The sequence below is a fragment of the Sarcophilus harrisii genome, chromosome 1 (assembly GCF_902635505.1).
Source record: "Sarcophilus harrisii chromosome 1, mSarHar1.11, whole genome shotgun sequence".
Taxonomy (NCBI): Eukaryota; Metazoa; Chordata; class Mammalia; order Dasyuromorphia; family Dasyuridae; genus Sarcophilus; species Sarcophilus harrisii.
Window position 1 is genome coordinate 366,480,861 of NC_045426.1, and position 23,723 is coordinate 366,504,583.

A 23,723-nucleotide genomic window follows, 5' to 3' on the forward strand; every position below is an offset into this window, starting at 1 on the left:
GAAGGAAAGGGGATAAAACAAAATGTGTATTGGGGAGGGGAGCTGTTATAAAGGAAGATGGATTAAGGAAGGCAATGGTCAGAAGTTAATAGACTTTTGAGGAGGATGGATGGGGGAAGGGATAAATAAGAAGAAAAAATAGAATGGAGGAAAATACTCAGTTATCATAATTGTGAATGTGAATGGAATGAACTCATTCATAAAACCAAAGTGGATAGCAGAATAGATTAAAAGCCACAATCCAACAATATATTTGTTTGTTTACAAGAAACACACTTGAATCAGAGATACATACAGAGAGTAAAAATAAGAGGCTGGTAAAGAATTTTTTTTGCTTCAGCTGAGACTAAAAAAAAAAAGCAGGGGTAGCAAACATGATCTCAGACAGAACAAAAGCAAAATAAAAAAAAAACTTACCTAATTAAAAGAGATAATCAGGGAAACATAATTTTTACTAAAAAGTACCATAGACAATGAAGTAATATCATTATCAAACATATATGTGCCAAAAGGCATAGCATCCAATTTTTTATGAAAAAGTTAACTGAGTTATAAGAGGAAATAGACAGTAATTTTAGTGGGTGATCTCAGATTTCTCCTGCCCAAATTAGATAATTCTAACCATAAAATAAACAAGAAGTTAAGGAGATAAATATAATTTTAGAAAAGTTAGATATGATGGACCTCTGAAGAAAATGGGATGGGAATAGAAAGGAGTTTATCTTTTTCTCAGGTGTACATGGCACCTTCACAAAAATGTACCATGTATTACAGCATAAAAACCTCACAATCAAATGCAGAGAAGCAGAAATATTAACTGTATCCTTCCCAAATCATAATGCAACAAAAATTGCATTTAATGAAAAACTGTGAAAACAGATTAAAAATTGGAAACTGAATAATCTAATCCTAAGGAATGAGTGGTTCAAAAAACAAATAATAGAAACAGCAAATAATTTAATTAAAGAGAATAATGACAATGAGAAAGGAAACAAATATTTATGGGATGCAACCAAAGCAGTATTTTGTGGGAAATTTCTCTCTCTAGATGCTTATGTCAACAAAACTGAGAAAGATCCGGTCAATGAATTGGGCATGTAATTAAAAAAGAAACTAGAAAACAAAATTTTAAATTTCCAATTAAACACCAAATTTGAAATCCTGAAAATCAAAAGAGAGATTTATAAATCTGAAAGCAGGAAAAGCATCGAACAAATAAAATTAGGAACTATTTTGTGAAAACAAAACCAAGAAAATAAATAAACCATAAATTAATTTGATGTAAAAAAAAAAAAGAATAAAGAGAACCAAATTACTAGTAGCAAAAATGAAAAGGATGAATTTACCATCAAAAGTTTATCATTAATAAAGATGAAATTAAACTAATTATTAGGAACTCTTTTGTCCTATTACATGCCGATAAATCTAATGATCTAAGTGAAATGGATTAATATTTATAAAAATATAAATTTCTCAGATTAATATTAGTAAATAGAATATTTAAATAACCTTATCTTAGAAAAAGAAATTGAACAAATTTTCAATGAGTTCCCTCCTTAGGAAAAAAAGAAAGAAAAAATTCCCAGATGTAAATGGATTCAAAAGTAAGTTCTATCAAACATTTAAAGAATAACTATTTCCCATGGTAAATAGACTATTTGGGAAAGTGGACAAAAAAAGTGTTCTATTAAATTTCTTTTACAACATAAATATGGCATTGAAACCTAAACTAGGAAGAGCAAAAAGAGAGAATGAAAATCATAGGACAATTTCCCTAATGAATATTGATGCAAAAAATTAAATAAAATACAAGCAAAGAGCCTACAGCAAAATTTGTGAAAGAAGGTGGCCTAGGAGTAAAAATCTCAAGCTGTATTATAGAATAGTAATTACTAAAACAAAATAGTCCTGGCTAGATGGTGGGTGAATCAGTAGAATAGATTAGGTTCACAATTATAACCAGATGGAATTTATACTAAGAATGTGGAACAGCTTTGATATTAGGAAAACTATCAGCATAAATGACTATATAAATAACAGAAAATCACATGATTATCCTGATACATGCAGAAAAAGCTTTTTATAAAATACAACACTCATTCCTATTAAAAACACCAGAAAGCATAAGAACAAGACTTTTCCTTAAAGTGTTAATTAGTATCTATCTAAAACCATCAGCAAGCATTAGATGTAATGGGGATAAACTAGAATCCTTCCCAATAAGATCAGGGTATCTATTATCACCACTGTTAATATTGTATTAGAAATGCTACCCATAGCAGTAAGAGAAGAAAAAGAAATTGAAGGAATTAGAATAGTCAATGAGGAAAAAAAAACTACCATTCTTTGTTAATAATATCATGATATATACTTAGAGAATCTCAAAGAATAAAATAAAAAAAAAATCTAAAACAAAAAAAAAAACCCAACTAGTTGAAATAATTAACAACGTCAGCAAAGTTGCAGAATAGAAAATAAATCCACATAAATCATCAACACGTCTCTCCATAAATATTATATATATTTATATATTATAACTATATATATAATTTTGCCAACAAAAAAGCAGGAGGAAATAGAAAGAAAAATTCCATTTAAAATAATTGCAGACAATATAAAATACACGAGAGTCTCTCTCCCAAAACAAACCCCAAAACTACAATGAATACAATTATAAAATATTTTTCATACAAATAGATGTAAACAATAAAGGAAATAGGGACTGCTTGTTTGTAGTCTGGGCCAGTATAATAAAAACAACATTTCTACTTAAATTAATTTACTTATTTATGGCCATAACAATCAAATTAACAAAAATGATTATATTGAGCTAGAAAATGTATTCATCTGGAAAACAAGAAGTAAAAAATATCAAGGGAATCAATAAAAAAATGTGAAAGAAGATAACCTAGCAGTATGAAATCTCAAGCTATATTAAAAAGCAGTAATGATCAAAATAACCTAGTACTAAGAAATAGAGTGATAGATTAGTAGTATAGATTAGATAAACAATACACAAAAGTAAATAACAAAAGTAATTTAATATTTGATAAACCCCAAAATCTAAGCTATGGGGACTCACTCTTTTGACAAAAATTTCTGGGAAAACTATAAAGCAATTTGGCAGAAATGAGGCTAGACCGACATCTCATAAACTCCAAATGGGTATGCAGTTTAGACAGAAGGATGATATCATAAGCAGATTAGGGGAATAAAGGAATTTTTACTTATCAGATTTCTGGGTAAGAATGACAAAACAAAAGATAGCATTAATGTAAAATGGATAATTTTGCACAAACAAAACCAATTCAGTCAAGGTTAAAAGGAAAATAGGAAGTTGGGTGTTTTTTTTAACATCATTTCTTTGATAAAGGCATTGAGTTCTCAAATATGTAGAGAACTGAGTCAAATTTATAAGAATGCAAAGAGGCCAAGGATATGAATAGGAAGTTTTCAAAAGAAAAATCTAAGCTATCATATTAAAAGAAATGCTCTAAATTACTATTGATTAGAAAAATATAAAAACATTTATATTACATTACATTAAAAACAATTCAGAGGTATCATCATACATCTATCAGACTGGTTAATATCAGAGAAAAGAAAAATAATAAATGTTAAAGACAGTGTAGAATAATTGGATGCCAATGCACTATAAGTGGAGTTTTAAATAGATTAAACCATTCTGGAAGGCAAGTTGGAACTATGCCTAACAAGTAATGAAACTATGGATAACCTTTGATCTAGCAATACTACTATTAGGTCTATACCAAAAGATCAAAGAAAGAAAAAGGAAAAGAAAATATATGTACAAAAATAAAGGGGAGGGGCTCTTTTTGTGGTACAAAGAATAGGAAATTGGGGAAAGTCTATCAATTGGGAAAAGGTTGAATAAGTTGTATCTAATTGTGATGGGATAATATTATGCCATATATAAGAAATGGCAAGCAGGATGTTTTCAGAAAAAACCTGGAAAGACTTATATGAATTGGTGCAAAGTGAAGTGAGCAGCTCCAGAACAGTGTAACAGCAATACAGTTCATTGATCAACTGTAAGTGACTTAGTTATTCTGATCAATACAAGATCTAGTACAATTCTGAAGGACTTATGATTAAAATTGCTATGTACTTCCAGAAAACTGATGGATTTTGAATGCAGGTTGAATATTTTTTTATACTTTCTTTTTTAAATTATTATTATATCTTTTTTATAAAACATATGCATGGGTAATTTTTTCAACATTGACCCTTGCAAAATCTTCTGTTTAAAATTTTCCCCTCCTTGCCCCCACCTCCTCCCCTAGATGGCAGGTAGTCCAATACATGTTAAATATGTTAAATTCAATATATGTATACATATCTATACAGTTATCTTGCTGCACAAGAAATATCAGATTTAGAAAGAAAAAAAAACCTGAGAAGGAAAACAAAAGTGCAAGCAAACAATAACAGAAAAAATGAAAATGCTATGTTGTGGTCCACACTCAGTACCCATTAGTCCTCTCTCTGGGTGTAGATGGCTCTCATCATTACTGGACAATTAGAACTGATTTGAATCATCTCCTTGTTGAAGAAAGCCATGTCCATCAGAATAGGTTGTCGTATAATCTTCTTGTGTACAATGATCTCCTGGTTCTGCTCATTGCACTTAGCATCAGTTCATGTAAATCTTTCCAGGCCTCTCTGAAATTATCCTGTTGGTCATTTCTTACAGAACAGTAATATTCCATAACATTCATATACTATAATTTATTCAGCCATTCTTCAATTGATGGGCATTCCTTCAGTTTCCACTTTCTAGGCACTATGAAAAGGGCTGCCACAAACATTTTTTGCCCATGTGGGTCCCTTTTCCTCCTTTAAGATCTCTTTGGGATATAAGCATTGCTGGGAGAAAGGATATGTATAGTTTGGTAGCCCTTGGGGCAGAAAAATTTCACAGTTCCACCAACAATGTATCAGTGTCCCAGTTTTCCCACATGCCCTTCCAATATTTATCTTTTCCTGTCATCTTAGCCAATCTGACAGGTGTATAGTTTTAGTCAAAAACCAATGGAACAGTGAATGAATCCAACCATTCTGGAGAGCAATTTGGAACTATGCTTTAAAATTATCAAACTGTGCAAACCCTTTGATCCAGCAGTGTTATTACTGGTTTATATCCCAAAGAGATATTAAAGAAGGGAAAGGGACCTGTATGTGCAAAAATGTTTGTGGCACCCCTTTTTGTAGTGGTTGGAAATTGGAAACTGAATGGATGCCCATCAATTGGAGAACAGCTGAATAAATTGTGGTATATGAATGTTATGGAATATTATTGTTCTATAGGAAATGATAAGCAGGATGAATACAGAGGCTTGGAGAGACGTACATGAACTGATGCTAAGTGAAAGGAGCAGAACCAGGAGATCATTATACACTTCAACAACAATACTACTTGATGATCAATTCTGATGGACTTGGCTCTCTTCAACAATGAGAGGATCCAAATCAGTTCCAATTGATCTGTAATGAACAGAACCAGCTACACCCAGAGAAAGAACACTGTGAAATGAGTATGGACCACAACATAACATATTCACACTTTCCCTTATTATTTGCCTGCATTTTTGTTTTTTCTTCTCAGGTTATTTTTACCTTCTTTATAAATCCTATCTTTCTTGTGCAACAAGATAACTGTATAAATATGTATACATATATTGTATTTAACATATACTTTAGCATATCTAACATGTATGGGACTACCTGCCATCTAGGGGAGATTTTTCCAACAATATTCATTAGGGACATTGGTCTATAGTTTTATTTTTCTGTTTTCATCCTACCTGGTTTAAGTATGAGTACCATGTCTGTGTCATAAAAGGAATTTCTTGTGCAACAAGATAACTGTATAAATATGTATACATATATTGTATTTAACATATACTTTAGCATATCTAACATGTATGGGACTACCTGCCATCTAGGGGAGATTTTTCCAACAATATTCATTAGGGACATTGGTCTATAGTTTTATTTTTCTGTTTTCATCCTACCTGGTTTAAGTATGAGTACCATGTCTGTGTCATAAAAGGAATTTGATAGGAGTCTTTCATATCCTATTTTTTCAAATAGTTTAAATAGTATTGGAATTAATTGTTCTTTAAATGTTTGGTAGAATTCACATGTAAATCCATCTGGTCCTTAGGACCAGATTTTAGGATTTTAGGATTCATTGGTGGAAAGTTCTCCCTTTTCATTTTTAAGACTAATAATTTGATTTTCCTCTTTCCTTTTTCTAATCATATTTACTAAAATGTTTATCTATTTTGTTGGTTTTTTCATAAAACCAACTCTTAGTTTTACTTATTAATTCAATATTTTTTAAATTTCAATTTTATTAATCTCTCCTTTTATTTTTAGAATTTCAAGTTTGGTATTTGATTGGGACTTTTCAATTTGCTCTTTTTCTAGCTTTTTTAGTTGCAAGCCCAATTCATTGATCCTCTCTTTCTCTATTTTATACAAGTAAGCATCTAGAGATATAAAATTACCCCTTATTACTGCTTTGGCTGCATCCCACAAATTTTGATATGTTATCTCATTACTGTCATTTTCTTGGATGAAATTATTAATTGTGTCTATGATTTGCTGTTTCACCCATTCATTCTTTAGGGTGAGATTGTTTAGTTTCCAATTACTTTGTGGTCTATTTTCTCCTGGCTTTTTATTGAATGGGATTTTTATTGCATCATGATCTGAAAAAAATGCATTTACTATTTCTGTCTTTCTGAATTTGATTTTGAGGTCTTGATGTCCTAGTATATGGTCAATTTTTGTATAGGCTCCATGAAATTCTGAGAAGAAAGTGTATTCCTTTCTGTCTCCATTTAATTTTCTCTGAAGATCTATCATACCTAACTTTTCTATTATTCTATTTACCTCTTTAACTTTTCTTATTTATTTTGTTGTTTGATTTATCTAGTTCTAAGACTGCAAAGTTGAGATCTCCCACTATTATAGTTTTGTTATCTATTTCTTCTTGCTTTCTTAACTTCTCCTTTAGGAATTTCCATGCTATACCACTTGGTGCATATATATTTAGTATTGATATTGCTTTGTTGTCTCTGGTACCCTTTAGCAAGATATAGTTTCCTTCCTTATATCTTTTAATTAGATCAATTTTTGCTTTTGTTTGATCTGAGATCTGATGGCTACCCCTGCTTTTTGTACTTCACTTGAAGCATAGTAGATTCTGCTCCAGCCTTTTACCTTTACTCTGTATGTATCACTCTACTTGAAATGTGTTTCTTGCAAACAACATATTGTAAGATTCTGGATTTTTATCCAGCCAGCTATCTGCTTCTGCTTTATGGGAAAGTTCACCCCATTCACATTTACTATAAAACTACTAATTCTGTATTTCCTGCCATCTTATTATCCCTGGATTATACTTTTCTCTTTTCTTTTCCCTTTTCCCTCCTCCCCAGCATTTAACTTATGAGCATCACTTGCCTCCAGCAGCCCTCCCCCTTTAGAGTCCTTCCACCTCTCTTATACCTTTCCCCTATTATTTCTGTTTTCCCTTCTATTTAGCCTATCCTTCCCTTTTCACCTTTCCCTTCCCACTTTTCAATAAGCTTAAAGAAGTTTCTCTGTAAACCAATTATGTCTAATATTTTCTCTTCGAGCAAATCTGATGAGAGTAAGATTCACATAATGCTCATCCCCCTCCTGTCTTTCCCTCAAATGTAATAGGTTTCCTTTACCTCTTCGTAAGATGTAATTTCCCTTATTTTACCTCCACTTTCCCCTTTTTCTGATACAATCCCCTTTCCACCTCTTGTTCATTTTTATATTATACAAGTTGAATACTTTTTAAACTTTATTTTTCTTGGGTTTTTTTTTACTGTGTTTTCTTTTGCAACATAGCTAATATGGAAATATATTCTGCAAATCTGACCCTTGGTGTCTTGATCAGAGTTCAGATTTGGCTTTGAAATTTCTGTTTCCCCAGAAGTAATCTATTTCTCTTAGGAATACAGTGAATAAAATGTCTCCTCTAGACAATGTCAAAATTCATGCCAGGAGTAAGACATATACATTTTCTGACCTCCTTATCGGGAAGGATTGATGAGAGTTTACTTGCATTGCATACACCAAAAGTCAGTGCTCTAAAAGAAACTCCCAAATAATCTCTAAATTTGTTTAAGAAGCTGCTGATGTTCAAATAATCAATAAGTAGTGGGATATCCATTCTGGATTGGATGGGTGTCATTTCAGAATAGGATTGAAAGATACATACTCCCAGAATGGTAATGTTATAATTTTGCTGAAATAACTAAAATTAAATGAATGGGGGTAAAATAATTTTAAATGACTACTATGTATCAGAAGTGATGACCAAGGAAAGAGAAGTCCTTTGGTCTGAGAAGTCATAGGCATGGTAAGTCGATCTGTAGGGCAGAGGATACAACAATAATAATGATTTTGTTACCATGCCTGAAGAAAGAACTAAAAGTCTGTATTCCTAGGAGTGATGCCAGAACAACTGGCAACATGTGATATGGGGTCATCTAGACATAGTGAACTGGGTAAATTTGTACTCACTCACCAATCATGATAGTTCAAGATGAAAGTTTCCAAGCTAAAATGAAACACTGACTTGTGGATCTCTGATTTGGCTTTTGGTATATCTCATGGAAAGGAAAGGGGTAGATATGGTTTATAGTGGATGATGTGTTTATATACTCTTTTTCTATAAACTGTAATACATAGGGTTCTGTGAAATTCTATTACTTCAGCAAGTTCAGTACCACAGACAGTTCCTGATTTTTCTGATTATTCTGAGTAGTATCAATTAGACCAAAGCTTCTTAAACTGTGAGTCATGAACTCTTTTGGAGTATTGTAAATGAATACAGGGATCATGAAAAATATGGCAACAGGAAAAGGTATCAAACATACCACCAAGATTTAATTCTTTAAGTAAATACAAACAAGCAAATGCATCTCATTAGTATACAAATTTGCTTTCCTATTGAATAAATAGTAAAATTATATATTTACCCAAGAACTGTTCTAAAATAAATTTCTTTGTGATGTATTATCAGTAAATGTTTGATTTGTATGCCTATTTTATATACTTATATTCCTGGTATTTTAAAAATGTCTTAGGCAAAAAGGGCTCATAAGTGAAAAAATTTAAGAAGTCTAAACTAGACTATAGAGCCACTCTTTGCTAGACATGCATACATGAGGAATGTGCTTAGGGGGTTTCCCTGTATGGGTTTTATTTCCAATACTTTTCTTCATTTTTCATTGCTTTCGCATTTAGTATTTGATTATATCAGCAGCATTTGTAAGTCATTATGCTTCTTTTAAAATTAAATTGAGTTATTTTCTCCTCTTTGAAGCTATTTTATTTCAACAAGATTCTTTTCTCTTTTCTTTTTGTCCTTTTCCCCTTCATTTAACCAATTTTTCAAGCCCAGTTAGGCCAATTTCTTTCCTATGTAGGGTCAAAAGATTGAGAGATGGAAGATGAAAACTTAAGAGACCACATAGATTTGCTCTATTTCATCTGATTTTACACATGAAAAGACTGATAGGGGAGTGATCCCAAAGCATACAACAAAGAAATTGGGCACATGGCCCTGGTTTTGTTGGCTTTGCCCTTTTGGGCCCTCAGTTTATTTGTCTATAATGGGAACAATAATATCCATCCTGCTTCCCTCACAAAACAGGATATATGTATAAAAGTTCAATGAAAAGTTTATCCTTTTGTGCTGATTAAACAATTCAACAAAGAAATTAACTTATACAATGAATAGCTTCAATAAGGTAACAAGACATAAAATAAACCCACAAAACCAATAGCATCTTTATATAGCAATAACAATCTCCAGAAGAAATTAATAGAAAGGGAAGCTTCATTAAACAAATGCACAAAAGCTGGCAGTCAATTTACCAAGGGACATTCAAAATCTGTATAAATACATCTGCGAGATATTTTTAAAAGAAATTTTAAAACAACTTGAAAACTGGAGGGATATTCGTTGCTCATGGATAGGCCATGCCATTAAATTAAAATGATAATACAACATTAATTAATCTATAGACTTACTGCTATAACAATCAATTACCAAGAGGATACTTTGTAGAGCTAGAAAAATAATAATAGAACTCATTTGGAGAAATAGAAGATCTAGAACCTCAATAATGAAAAATATAGGAAAAGGAAGAAATAGCACTTTTGACCTCATACTAAAATGTAGTAATCATCAAAATTAATCTGTAGTGCTTAAAATAGAAAAGTAGATTAGTGAAATAGACTAGACAAGAATGAATCAGAATCAATAGAATTCATCAACCCAGTGTTTGACAAACCAGGGAACATAAATTACTTGGAGAATTTCATATTTGATGAGAATTTCTGGGAAAGCTAGAATACATTTAGACAGAAATTAGTTTTAGACCAACACATTATAACACATACAGCAATAAGCTAAAAATGGATATAGAATTTAAAAGTTAAAAATCATACTTCTATTAAAAAGTTAGAAAATATAGTAAAAGTATGATGTGGATGCAAGATCTGGGATTTTTTTCTTTTACTTTTTATTTTCTGCTGGTAGAATTCCGCCCCCTCCCCTCCAGTTCTAGACTGGGCCTCTGCTCTCTGCACAAAATTCTTAAGGAGAGTTGAAATACAGTTTTTGCTCCTGGTAACAATTGTTGTCTGGAATCTACAGGCTGACACCTTCATCATAGAAGCTGCTGACCTTGGCGTTATATATAAGATCAAGCTCCGCCATGACAACAGCAAGTGGTATGCTGATTGGTATGTGGAGAAGGTTGAAATCTGGAATGATACCAATGAGGATGAATTTCTATTCCTCTGTGGACGTTGGCTGTCCTTGAAGAAGGAGGATGGGCGCTTGGAACGACTTTTTTATGAGAAGGTACTAGGAAAAAAGGAAGACAGACCCAAATCCAAGACTTTGATTGCCATACCACATCTGATTTTTTCACCCATGTTCCATACTCCACTCTCTGAGTGAGAAGTTTGGCCCCTTAGAATGTAGAATCTTGGATTTAGAGTTGGAAGAAACCCAAAAAGTCATGTATTCTAAGGTCCCTCTTATTTTGCATACAAGGAGAGAGAAAGTCATGGATATGTTAAATCACTTGCCCATGATTATATTGGTGGTAATTGGCAGAAGCTGGTTTGAACATAATAATTGATTACAAATCTATCATTATTCCTATTGTATCATATGGGGTTTAATGAGATTGTTCCTAAAGGCACTTGATTCTTTTCTCCTTCCCTTCCTTAATAAATTTCATTCATTCCCACGGCTTCATTTCTCATCTCCATGCAGTTGTCTCCCAAATTTTTCTCTTTATGCGTGACTTCCCTTCTGACCTACAGATATACATTTCCAAATTTGCATAGGACTGTTTCAGTTAGATTTCTTGCTAGTACCTCAAACTTATCATATCTCAAATTGAGCTTGTTATCTATCTAATAAAACCAGCATCTCCTTCTGACTTTACAATTTCTATCAATGATCATTCATCTAACTTTGTATGTTCATAACTTTGGCAATTACCTCTTATTTTTCCTCTGCTTTGCCTTTATAGCTAATTAGTTTTCAGTCCTGAATTTTACCCCTTTAAAATACCATTTTACCATTCCTTTCTATATCTACAACCACTATTCCAGTCCAGGTCTTCATTATAATTTTCCTGGGCTATTGCAATAATTTTCTTCCTGCTTCAGTTTTTCTCATCCCTAAATTTTTGGATTCATTCTTTCCAGCACTGCTAAGTAGTTCCTCTTTGTGTATAAAACTAGACATGTCACTCTCCTGCTAAAAACTCTCTAATGGTTATCAGTTTCCTACAGAGTAGTGTAAGTGCTTTGCTCTGGTATTCAAAATAATCCACAATATGACATTATCCTACCTTTCCAGTACTTCCCATAACATTACAGAATTATAGAAATATTGAATCTCAAGAGTTGGAAAAAATCTGAGAATCTATTTAGTCCAACACATATTTGAACAAGAATCTTACTTCAAACATACGTAATAAATGTATTTCCTTAAAGGTGTCTCATATAGGAGTACTCACCACCATGGCATCATTTTTGGATAGTTCTAAGCAGCTAATTGGCACCATAGTGAATAGAGTTCCTGACCTGCAGTCAGAAACACTCATCTTCTTGGGTTCAAATCCAGCTCATACACTTAATAGCTGTATGACTCTGAGTAAGGCACTTAACTATTTGCCTCAGTTTTCTTCTATAAAATGAACTGGAGAATGAAATGGCAAACTGCTCCAGTTATCTTTGTCAAGAAAACAGCAAAGGAGATCATGTAAAGTCAGACATGACTGAAAAACAACTGAACAAATATTAAGAAGCTTTTCCTAGGCCACACTTCAAGTTACCTCTTCAACTTCAATTATATTTTCTCTTTTATATACCATACTCTTGTATGCAATGTTTAAGTCAAACTTGATATTTTACTATTTATTTAGATGTTCTATACTATCCCATCCCTTTCCCTTTGCTTATACTATTCTCTCTGGGGAGGTAAAGATTGTCCAACATTTAAGGTCCAACTCAAATATTCTTTCATCCATGAAAACCTTCTGGTCAGGAATTATTCTTAGACATCATATCTCTTGAATCCAATTATCAGGTGTTAATTTGTTATATAGCTGTATGCTTATTGTTGCATCCCTCCATTTTAGTTTAATCTATTGAAGAAGGGACTTTGTTGTCCAATTATTTCAGTCATGTCCAACTCTTTGTGAGATTATTTGGGGTTTTCTCAGCAAAGATATTAAAGTGGTTTGCCATTTCCTTCCATTTTACAAATGAGGAACTGAGGCAAACAGGATAAAGCAACTTACTTTCCCAGGCTTATATACTTAATAAATGTCCTAGGATAGATTTGAAGATTATTCTTCCTAACTTCAGGTCTGGAACTCTATCTACTGCACACCTAGTTGTCCAAAGGCAAAACTAATTCTTTACATACTTGTATCCCTAATGCCTAGCACACTGCTCTTTATATTATAGAACCTAATTGTTTATTGAAAAAGGTAGGAGGCAGAAGAATACAGGACTAGACATCAAGAGCCCACCTCTGTAAAGGTGTATAAAGATCGCTTCCCTTCTCTGAGCTTCAATTATCTTATTCTAAAGATATCTTTCAGTTCTGACATTCTGGGATTCTATAAATGCAGAAAACATAGTCTGAGAGTGAATTCAAGAGTGAAGTGGGAAAACTTCTCTGTTTCCAAATATCTTCCCTACATATTAGATCTCTTAAAGCATCCAAAATTCCCAATATGTGAACCTTAGATTAAGGTTTATTTAGATTTAAGACATTTAGATTAAGATTAGAACTCTTTCCCTTCTCAGATAATATTCCATTTACTTATCTCTACATGTTTTATCCCGTAGAAGAACATATGCTCCTTGAGGGGAAGAAATATTTTTGTCTCATCATCTAGTGTTGTCTTTTATATATTGACCCCTTTATAAATTTAAGTTGAATTGAATTGAAATCCCAGTGGGAAAAGTTAACCCCTCAACACACTCATTCTCCACCTCGAAATAAAACATTGATAAGATAATATTAACTCATATTTATTTAGTGTTTCTAATTTAGTGTTATTTTTCCACAGTAATCTTAATGTTAATTTTATTATCTATATTTTACAAATAATAAAAATGAAGCATAGTGATCACATTATTTGCCCATAATTGAATGACTAGGAAGAATCAGAGAGTCTACTATACAATAGCATTTTTAAAACAGATAGCAACTGTGAGACTGTCATTGAGGGAATAGGAATTTTGATGTGGAAGAGAAAGAAAGAATAATGTAGAGGAGGGAAGAGAAAGGAATGGTAGCAAACAGACTTCTGTAATGGGAAAGGGGGAAATAGTGTTGTGAAAAAGCCCTGACTGACCAAATTAAAAAACCTGACTTCAATTCTTGTATATTAGTGATTAGTTTGAGGCTTTGGGCAAATGATTTTCCTTAGTCTGGGTTTATTTCCTTCTCTATAAAATGAAGAGGTTTTCTATTAAGAGTTTAATAGCCTGAGATCCATGAGCTTTTTAAAAAAAGATGCACTTTGGTAACTGCATTTAGATACAATTTTCCTTTGTGATTGTCCTTTTAACAATGGTTTCCTTTGTGATTCTCCATATTTTATATTATGCACTTAAAAACATCACTCTAAAAGAAAGTTCACAGTTTTCATCTGACTGACAAAGATATCAATGAGACAGCAAAAGATTTAAAATGCTGTGACTAAATAATTTCTAAAGTCTTTTAGAACTCTTAGCACTCTATAAAGTACTGGAAATACCTATTCACAACTTTGCCATGTGTTAATCCTGAGGAGGGAGGGGAAGCAATAAGATCAGGTAGCAGATATCCTCTCCGTCTAGCCACTGTCCTCTATTCCCTTCCTTTGCCTTCCAGTGGTGTAATGAAAAGGCTCCCATTGGTTGTTTCCCTGTCCCTAGGATTCTCATCCCTGCCTTCACCATTGACTTTCCCCACTCCAACCCTTTTACCCTTGAATATACAACACATCAAAATAACTAAGCTCTAGCTCTGTGTGCTCACCTAGGCAAATCATTTCAAGTCCCTGTAGAATTATACCTAGGGTGAGTCAATGAAGGCTTTCCCCAAGTGTGCTGAATTTAGAGGGTGCTGACAGCACTTGCATGTTCAGCAGTTAAATTAGCAAGAATAATTAATTAGAATAGGAAATTACCAGATGGCAGGATTGGATGAGCCCCTTCCTGTCCTTGACCTGTCCCCTACTCCCAACAATTGTTTTACTAGAATGTCTGTTTCTCCCCATACCCTTATTCAACAAAAGGCAACTTTTATGTTGGTTTCCTCTGTGTAACAAAGAGTTTACATTTTCCTCATCTCTAAAATGAGAGAAATAATTTGTGTTCCATTTGCCTCCCAGGGATAAATTAAAGATAAAATGAGCATCACAAATGTGGATGCCAGAAAGCAGAATCAATGAAAATGGTTGTATTATTTCCCAGGACTTCATGAGATCCCTGCTTTCATCAGAGAGGAAGTACTCCCTCTGATGAGGCAGATCAGAAATCCTCCATGTTTTATGATATGGTTTAATGTAATTTCATTTCATTTAACACAGTGAATGTGTTCCTGCACTACCCTACCTCATCACCAATCCTGATGACTCTAGTAATCCCTGGTGATGAGCCCCTGAACAATCCTTAGAAGGTAGCCTATGGCCAGGCCTACATTTAAAACTTTTCAGCTCATTAGAACATTTTGTAGCTTGTAGCTCATTCTCTTCTGGTATGGCCTTTATAAAAGTAGGGTCATGTCCTGTGCACATATCAATTCAACAAGCATTTCTTAAGCATCTGTGACATACTTGGTGCTTGGATATGCAATGAACAAAATGAAATGCATTTTTTGCACTCATGGGAATATATTTTCAGGGCAGAAGAAGGAAGGAGAGCAACATGTCCATAGAGAAGAAAATATAAAATGTTTGTAAATAAATATAAAATAACAAGGGATACCCTGTCCACCTTGAAATCAGGAAATAGTTCATATAGAAGCAGGAAGCACAATAAGGGATGAAGGATGCCATTACTTTAGATGGAGGAAAGTATTATTATTATCATTAGTACTGATTATCTTGTGATATTCTTAAGGCTTTTGTTTGACCAGAACAAGGAGTCTACTGGCATCTAAGAAATTGAAGTTCTTCTCCTTTTTTGACTTGTGATTTGTGACCTTCCTTAGACACTCATGGTTCAGTGCCACTCCAACAATATAGGTATTTTTAGGGCTGCAGCTGGTGTAGAAGCTGAGTTCATAAAAATCATAATTATGATAATAATAACATATTAGAGCAATAATATATAGTTTTCAAAGTGCTTTCCTGCTTCTCATGTAATCCTCACAAAACTACTCTGAGGAAGAAAAGGTAGGCAATGTCTCTGTTTTGCTGATATAGAAATTGGGGCCCAGAAAAGTTAATATTTGGTCAAATTAATTAGATGTAGAACCAATACCTGAATACAGGATCCATGATTCCTAACAGAATCTTCTTTCTACATAGAAAACCTCTTTCACCCCAGCTCCACCAAACCCTATTCTACTACCCTACCATATAACCATGCCATTCTTTGTAGTGGTAGGCTTGATGTGTGCAAATGATTTGAGGCTCAGAGAGTACTGATCTTCATCTTCTCTCTATTTTTTGTGATCAGGAATATGAAGGCGATCGGAGCAGCAATTGCAGCAGCCCTGCTGACTTCTGGGAGATGACTCTCAGTTCCAAGATGAGTGAAATCGATATAGATACTGTGACTGGTCCTCTGGTGAACTATGTTCAGGAAGGTCCACGTAAGATACCCTCCCTGGTGGGGAAGGGAAGCTGGGAGGAGGCAAAAGAACCTATGACAGGGAAGAGATGCTGGGAAAGATGAGGAAAAATGGAAATTCAGTGCCTGCCTAGTCAGTGCTGGTGCTGTCCACTGGAGTGTGTGCTGAAAGGGGTACTTTCATAGCTAGGAAAATGGAGCTAGTGACTCATTGTCACTAAGGAGCTGATTTGGAGTTGCTGCTCTATTTAATGAGTGCTATGTTGCCTTATTTTGTCACAAAGAACTCTAGATACTTCCAATCAATCAGCTATTCCATCAGCCATAACAACAATTGCTTGTATATGTTTACTTCTATGTGCTTTTCAAAATGTTTTCACATCCATTAGCTCACATAGTAAGTAGTAGTGAAAAGGGGACTGAATTAAGCTTCTGGGAAATTGGGTTCTTATCCCTGGCTTTGCCTTGGACTGGCTGTGTGATTTCAGGTATCATATGAACTCTCTAGGTCTATATTCTTTCATCTGAAAAATAAGGATATCATTAGTTGGATATCACAGTAAAGATATCATATATTACCATATGTGATAATAATAGCATATATGTGGGTAGTGCAAATGAAATCAATAGTGCAAATATTTTTATACCTAATTTACAATCATTGGACTGAGGTTTCTAGAAATTAATAGATTGCCTTTCTGTACAAATGTCCACTTATTTAATTGTAACAGATAAGATACTGTCCTATAAAAACATTTTGAACAACATAAAATTCTATACCAGAAACTGGCAAACTATGGGCCAAAACTTGCTTTTGTATGCCCAGAGAGCAGAGAATGATTTGCACATTTTAAAATACAATAAACCTTATTTAAAATGTAAAAATCATCTCAGCTCACAGGCTGTTTAAAAACAAGTGTTGGGCTTTGGTTTGCTGACTCTTGTTCTATTCCAATGAAAAAGATTATCTCCTTTTATTCTTATTTTTAGGGAATTTTATATCCTTTTTCTCAGATAACAGAATAGTCATTTACCAGTGAGGGAAATCTTAGGGCAATTCCATCTTGGAGGCAGACAACTAGACTAAACGACGTCCAAAGATCATTGTCAACTTTATAGTTATGAGAATCTGTGTCTCCTCACCTGCTATACCCCATTCACAACTAGGTTCCTTCGGCATCTGTTGCAGTGATTCCTTACCATGTGACCATTACCACGGGTGAACAGAAAGATGCAGCCACTGAAAGCCGTGCCTTCATCATCATTATTGGAGAGGATGATGAGGTGTCCAATCGCATCTGGCTGGATTACCCTGGGACGAAGAAGGGTTTCACCTCTGGTTCTGTGGAGAAGTTCTATGTTGTAGGCCTGGATGTAGGAGTCATCAAGAAAATAGAGGTGCTAATCCCTAGGGTCCCTTGGACTCAAACTCACAATGCCAGTTATTTACCAAAGAGGTTCATAGGGAAACTGAGGGTAGGAGGAAGCTCCAAATGAATGGAGGAAAACAAAGCTAAAGGGAGCATGTCCTTAAGTCCCAAACATAATATGCATAATATGATGGAAAGACCATCAGTCTTAGAATCAGAATTTTAAACTTTAATTTCAATTCTGACACTAACCAGTTGTGTGATCTCGAGCAAGCTGCTTAGCCCTTTGGTGTTAAAGTTGCCTTATTTGCCCAGTGAGGATAATGGTGGGACTTGCTCCTAGTGTTAAGATCACAGATCTGACTTATTTTTCCCTATAAGGGGACAGATTTGCAATGAACCATCCATTCTCGTATTCAGCCTTCCTTCTGGCCAAAGATCCACATTTACAAGATAACTATCTGTCATGAAGGGTAGAACCCATGTTTGGTAAAAATGTGCTTTGAGATTTTTTCTTCCCTAGTGAGAAGAGAGCTGCATTAGACATATTCACAATTTTATCTGATCCCTTTGTAACCAAACAATTTGGTGATGTAGGAAACAGAATGCCAAGCCCAGAGTCAAGAAGGCTTTTCTTCATTAATTCAAATCCAGCCTTAGATTTTAACTATATGGCCCTTGATAAATCACTTAATCCTCAGTTTCCTCATCTATAAAATGAGCTGGAAAAGGAAATAGCAGTAGGTCCATTCTAATATTTCTGCCAAACTCAAGATGGAGTCATAAAGAGTAGGACATGAGTGAAAAGTGATTCAACAACAACAATTTGTGGAATAACCAGCTGGTTTAAACTCATGACACATATTAGGATTGAGCTCATAGATGCATAAGCTCTCAAAGTTAGAAAGGGGTTTTTAATGATTAACTAGTTCAACCCTTTATTTTATAGTTGAAGAAGGAGAAACCAAGGGAGGCTAAATGACTTATGCAGAGTCATAAAGGTCATGAGTAACAGTTGGAGTTGAAACCCAAGTTCTCTGACTTCCTTCCACTATATGAAAACACTGGCTTTGTTCCAGCCAGATGGGATAGGATGATTCCTGACAAGAGAATAAAGGTATCTAAAATAGAATTGAAAGCATTTAGAAAAAGGAGTTTCTTGGGATATAAAAACTATGTTATTATTACTATTCACACTATAAAAATCCTACTCACATTAGTCAATTCAGTCAGCAGGTATTATCGCTTACTGTGTGCCAGATATTTCTACTAAGAGACACATAAAAAGGGAAAACATTCCCTGTACTCAAGGAGTATACATTCTAATGGGAAGACAATATGTAAGTAACTAGGTTGATACTAAATATATGCAGAATATATGGAAAGTTACCTGAGATAGAAAGGCATTTCTGTATCCTTGGAGGGACTGTGAAAAGCCTTCTGCAAAAGTCAGGACTGGAGCTGGGTCCAGTCCTGGGGAAGAACATGAGAACCAAAAGACAGAGATAAAGGGACAGAACATTGTATGTAGGGATAGCCAAAGACCAGTGCATAGAAATAGTAGGTAGAATATTGTATTCAAGAACTGCAAGTAAGCTAAGACGTCTGGATCTTAGAATGTGTAGAAGGGAATGAATTAAAAGCAGTAGAAAAGGTAAGAAGGTTTCGGGCTATAAAAACCTTTTAATGCCAAACAGAGAAGTATATATTTGATCCTGGAGGTAATAGAAAGCCACTGGAGCTTGTTGAGCTGGGAAGTGACATAGTTAGATGTACATTTGTGAAAAATAACTTTTGCAAGTAATGTATGCATTTATATATACATATTGAATAATAATGATAAGAATAAGAATAATAACAGCCAACATTTATCTAGGCTTTAAGGTTTGCAAAATACTTTGCATATATTTTCTCAAATAACTGCTACATGGCAACAAACCTGTCAAATGTCACATGTCCATAGTGCAGTATAATTTTTGACTCAGGTTAAAACTGATATTGAATTGAGAAGGACTCAAAGTCTCAGCAAGTTCAAATACAAATTCTCCTTGAATCAACTTTGGATTTTTAAATTTAATTTAATTTTTCATTGCATTTTAAGTTCTAAACTGTTTCTCCCTCTCCTTTCCCTACATTAGAGAAAGCCACCCTTTGACACATTTATAAGTGTATAAATAAAACCATACTGTGCATACTTCTATTTATCAGTTCTTTTTCTGGAGCTAGTTAGTATCCTTTGTAGTTGATTTGAGTACTTATAATACTCAGAATAACTTAGTCATTCACAGTCATTGTTTGAACAATATTGTTGTTACTGTATACAACATTCTCTTGGTTCTGCTCATTTTGCTTTTCATTATTTCCACGTTTTTTCTAAAATCAATAGCTTATCATTTCTTACTGCACAATAGTATTCCATCACAATCATGTACTACATCCCCTAGTGAGTTAATTTTGTTACAAAATGTCTGTTCCACCCCTTCTCCACCTCAACACTTTCCATCAGTGGGTAGTCACATGAATAGACAATCTTGGTTGATTCAAGGTAAATTACACTTTTGAAGCTTAATTTGGTTTGACATTTTACCTGTTTTGCTTACCTAGCCATAAAAGCTGTAAAATAACACATTTTATCCCCATGTCTTTTAACACCTCAGGTATTTTGAAAATAAAAAGTAAAAAATAAATTTATACTATTGAGGTCCCCCCCCCACCCGACAATGTTCATCAGGATATTGGCAATATCATAGGATATTGTTATTGTTGCTTGTTCTTTGTCCTCAAAGACATCAGGGAGGTGTTGCCATGACATACAAGTGAAATGGATTTAAGTGAGGGAGGGCTGTGCATAGTCACCAGCCTCACTTTTTCCTCCAGAACCATCTGGTCCAGTGGCCAGATATAGATTAGGATGACTGAAGATTGCCCTGGTTACAGTGAGGGACTTAGATCTGGAAGGAATATCAAAGGGTCTCTGACTGAAACTTAACATTTTACAGATGGTAACACAGTTAGGAGAAGGTAAGTGCTTGAGGTTACATTGCATTTGCTTCAGTAGATCAGGAATCTGAGCTTTTTGTCAGCCTGAACACTACTTTCACCAGTGAAGATTCAGTAAATCTATGTGCTCCAGGAGATGGTCATCATGAGTTGCCCTGAGCAAAAAACAAATTTAAAAAATTTTAAAAGAGAATCGAATAGAATAAAATAAAATAAAATCCTTCTCCAGTGGCAGATTTCTGAGTAATCACTTGGGAGAAGAGATAATAGCTTTTATCTCACGAATAAAGTCTTATCTCTTCTCAACAAACTGTACATTTTATTTTGGGGGATAAAATTTCCATTTCAACCTTTAAATGTTTTTTAATTGCTCTATGAAACAAGTTTCTGAAAATTTTTACATTAATAAAGGAGGCTGAAATGATAAAGAATTAGGTTAGCATAGATAACTATTCTTTGGCAGTTTCTCCTTTTCCACCTAAATCCCCCAAAATGCTCAATTAAATAAAACAAGAAAATGATTTGACTTATGTATTATTCAGCTAAGTTATAATCCCCTTGCAGGTGGGTCCAGAAACATAGATATCTTATACATATTTGCCCATGGCACCCTATAGTGAACCTGAACACTTAAGAGTACAAATTCACCGAAAGTGTCTCAATTAACAATTTTGCTATCAAAGTTTTTATCCAAATTTAAACCTTCCTTAAACAACAACAAATAATACATGACAATTCTATTGATAAAATTTAACTTAATCCTTTGGGTAAAATTTAATTCAAATGGGTAAAATATAATTGAATTTTTATTTTTTGATACAAGAAAAATACTTGTGAGCCTTGGGAATTTATATAGAAACAGAAATTTAGTCCACATATTTGCTAGTTACTCTTTTATGCCATGAAGTTAACTATGAATAATAAATGTTTTCCTGGAGTGGTGAATAATAAGACACTGCTAGGATTAAGTATTATAATAAGTCGCCTTTGTGTAGCACTTTCTACATATTCTATGAAGCAAGAAGAATAAGTATTATGGATGTCTTTTTACAGATAAGGAAACTGAGCCACAGAAAGAGAAAATAATAATACAACTAGAAAATGTGAAATTGAATTTTGAATCCAGGTCTTCAGATTCAAAAATCTAATACTTTTTCTATAGAAGAAACTCTAAGGCATAGACTAAGATGTTATAAAAAGCTCAAGGATCCTCTTGGGACTGAGCTCCAAATCCAAAATCTATCCACTGTCATCATCTTACAAATGAGGAAACCAAAGCCGGGAGAAATTGAATGACTGAAGTTCCTACAGATACTATATGGTAGAATCAATAAGGATTTGAACTCAGACCCAGTGATTCCAAGATCAGTGCTGTTTCAACTGAATCACAAGGCCTAGGGAAAAGGGAACATGTAATAACAACATTACCTCTCAAGCTGTGACAACAAATAATTTATATTCACTTTCCTGCTTTTATAACATCTTCCCCCACTTTTCTAACCCGATTCCTGGGCGAGAAGCCTGAGGTGTTTAGCACATACCCCCATTCTCCCCCCATCCTCATCCCCTGATTTGCATTGCAGTCTGGCAAGGAGGAGACTGGCTTCTTCCTAAGTGTTATCCTTGTCCCAAGCTGTCACCCAGGAACCCCATGCCTCAATATGGCTATCTTAACACAGAAAACTAATCTCCTCTGTGTGGAGTCTGGGTTCTTAATCTTCAGCAGCTGCGGAGGCATTGGCCCTAGGAGGATTTTCCTACCAGGAATTATGCAGTTGATAATATGAATAATAGCTCCAAGCAGGTCAGGAGTGGGGAACCAGCCAAGGAAGTGGGAGCTCTCTACCCCATAGGGAGTTTATATATAGCAGGGAATGGCTGTGACCAGTGACTTTTATTTTATTTTTTTAATTAAATTTCCAATCAATGAAAATTTGTCCTCTCTCCATCCCACTCACTCCTTCCTCATTGAAAAAGAAAACAAAATCCTTATTACAAACATGTATGTGTAGTCAAGAGAAACAAATTCTTTAATTAGCCACGTCCAAAACAATACATCTCATTGTGAAGTTTCCAAAAAGGGAACAAATCTAACAACCTGCTGGTGTTTTGTTCCAATGTCGTTATTGTTGTTTAATTGTTTTAGTTATATCCGACTCTTCATAATCACATTTGGGATTTTCTTGGGAAAGAGTGGTTTGCCATTGTCTTCTCCAGAGGAAACAGAGACAAACAGGGTTAAATGACTTGCCCAAGCTCACAAAGCTAGTAAGGTCTGAGGCTGGATTTGACTCACGAGTTGTTTGACTCCAGACCTAACACTATATGCTATGACATCACATAGCTGCCTGGTGTTCCACTAGCCTGTTGCTGGTTTGGTCCTGTGATTGGAAGTCAGAGGAATCAGCTGAAGGGGATTTCATATCTAATTATAGGATTATAGACTTTTAGCAGGAGGGGACCTCAGAGGTCAGTAAGTCCAATCCTCTGATTTAAAGAAGAGGAAGCAGATCCAGAAAGGGGAGGAGTTTTCCCAAGATCACTGGAGTCATCAGAATTGGGAGTAAGACATAGGGCATCTGGCCCAATCGGTTAGTCAACAAGTACTTATTAAGCACCTACTATGTGGGAGATATAATGTGCTAAGTGCTGAGGCTACAAAGAAAAGCAAAAAATTAGTCTCTGTCCTCAATGAGTATATCTTTTAATGAGGGAGACAACCTTTCAAATAATTAGTTTATCTACACACAAGACATAAAGAGTAAATCGAAAGCAATCTGAGATGATCTTTCCACTATACTCCATTTCCAGTTAGGAACTAGTTCTTTTGGTATAGATGGTGAAGTTAAGAATTACAGTGTGAGGAAGCAGTCAAATTTATAACAATAGGCAATAAGGTACTGAATCTGGAGTCAAGGGTCTGAGTTTGAATTCTACTTCAGGCAAATTACTATG

General features: G+C 34.3%; 1 protein-coding gene across 1 annotated transcript in view; it reads left to right on the forward strand.

The window, feature by feature from the left end:
* Positions 1-23,723, forward strand: part of LOXHD1 (lipoxygenase homology domains 1) — a 275,750-nt gene that overhangs the window by 195,106 nt on the left and 56,921 nt on the right. The window contains exons 30-32 of the mRNA XM_031945992.1: positions 10,733-10,942; positions 16,285-16,420; positions 17,588-17,796. Coding sequence (XP_031801852.1) covers positions 10,733-10,942; positions 16,285-16,420; positions 17,588-17,796 — 555 coding nt within the window. The remainder of the gene's footprint in view (positions 1-10,732; positions 10,943-16,284; positions 16,421-17,587; positions 17,797-23,723) is intronic.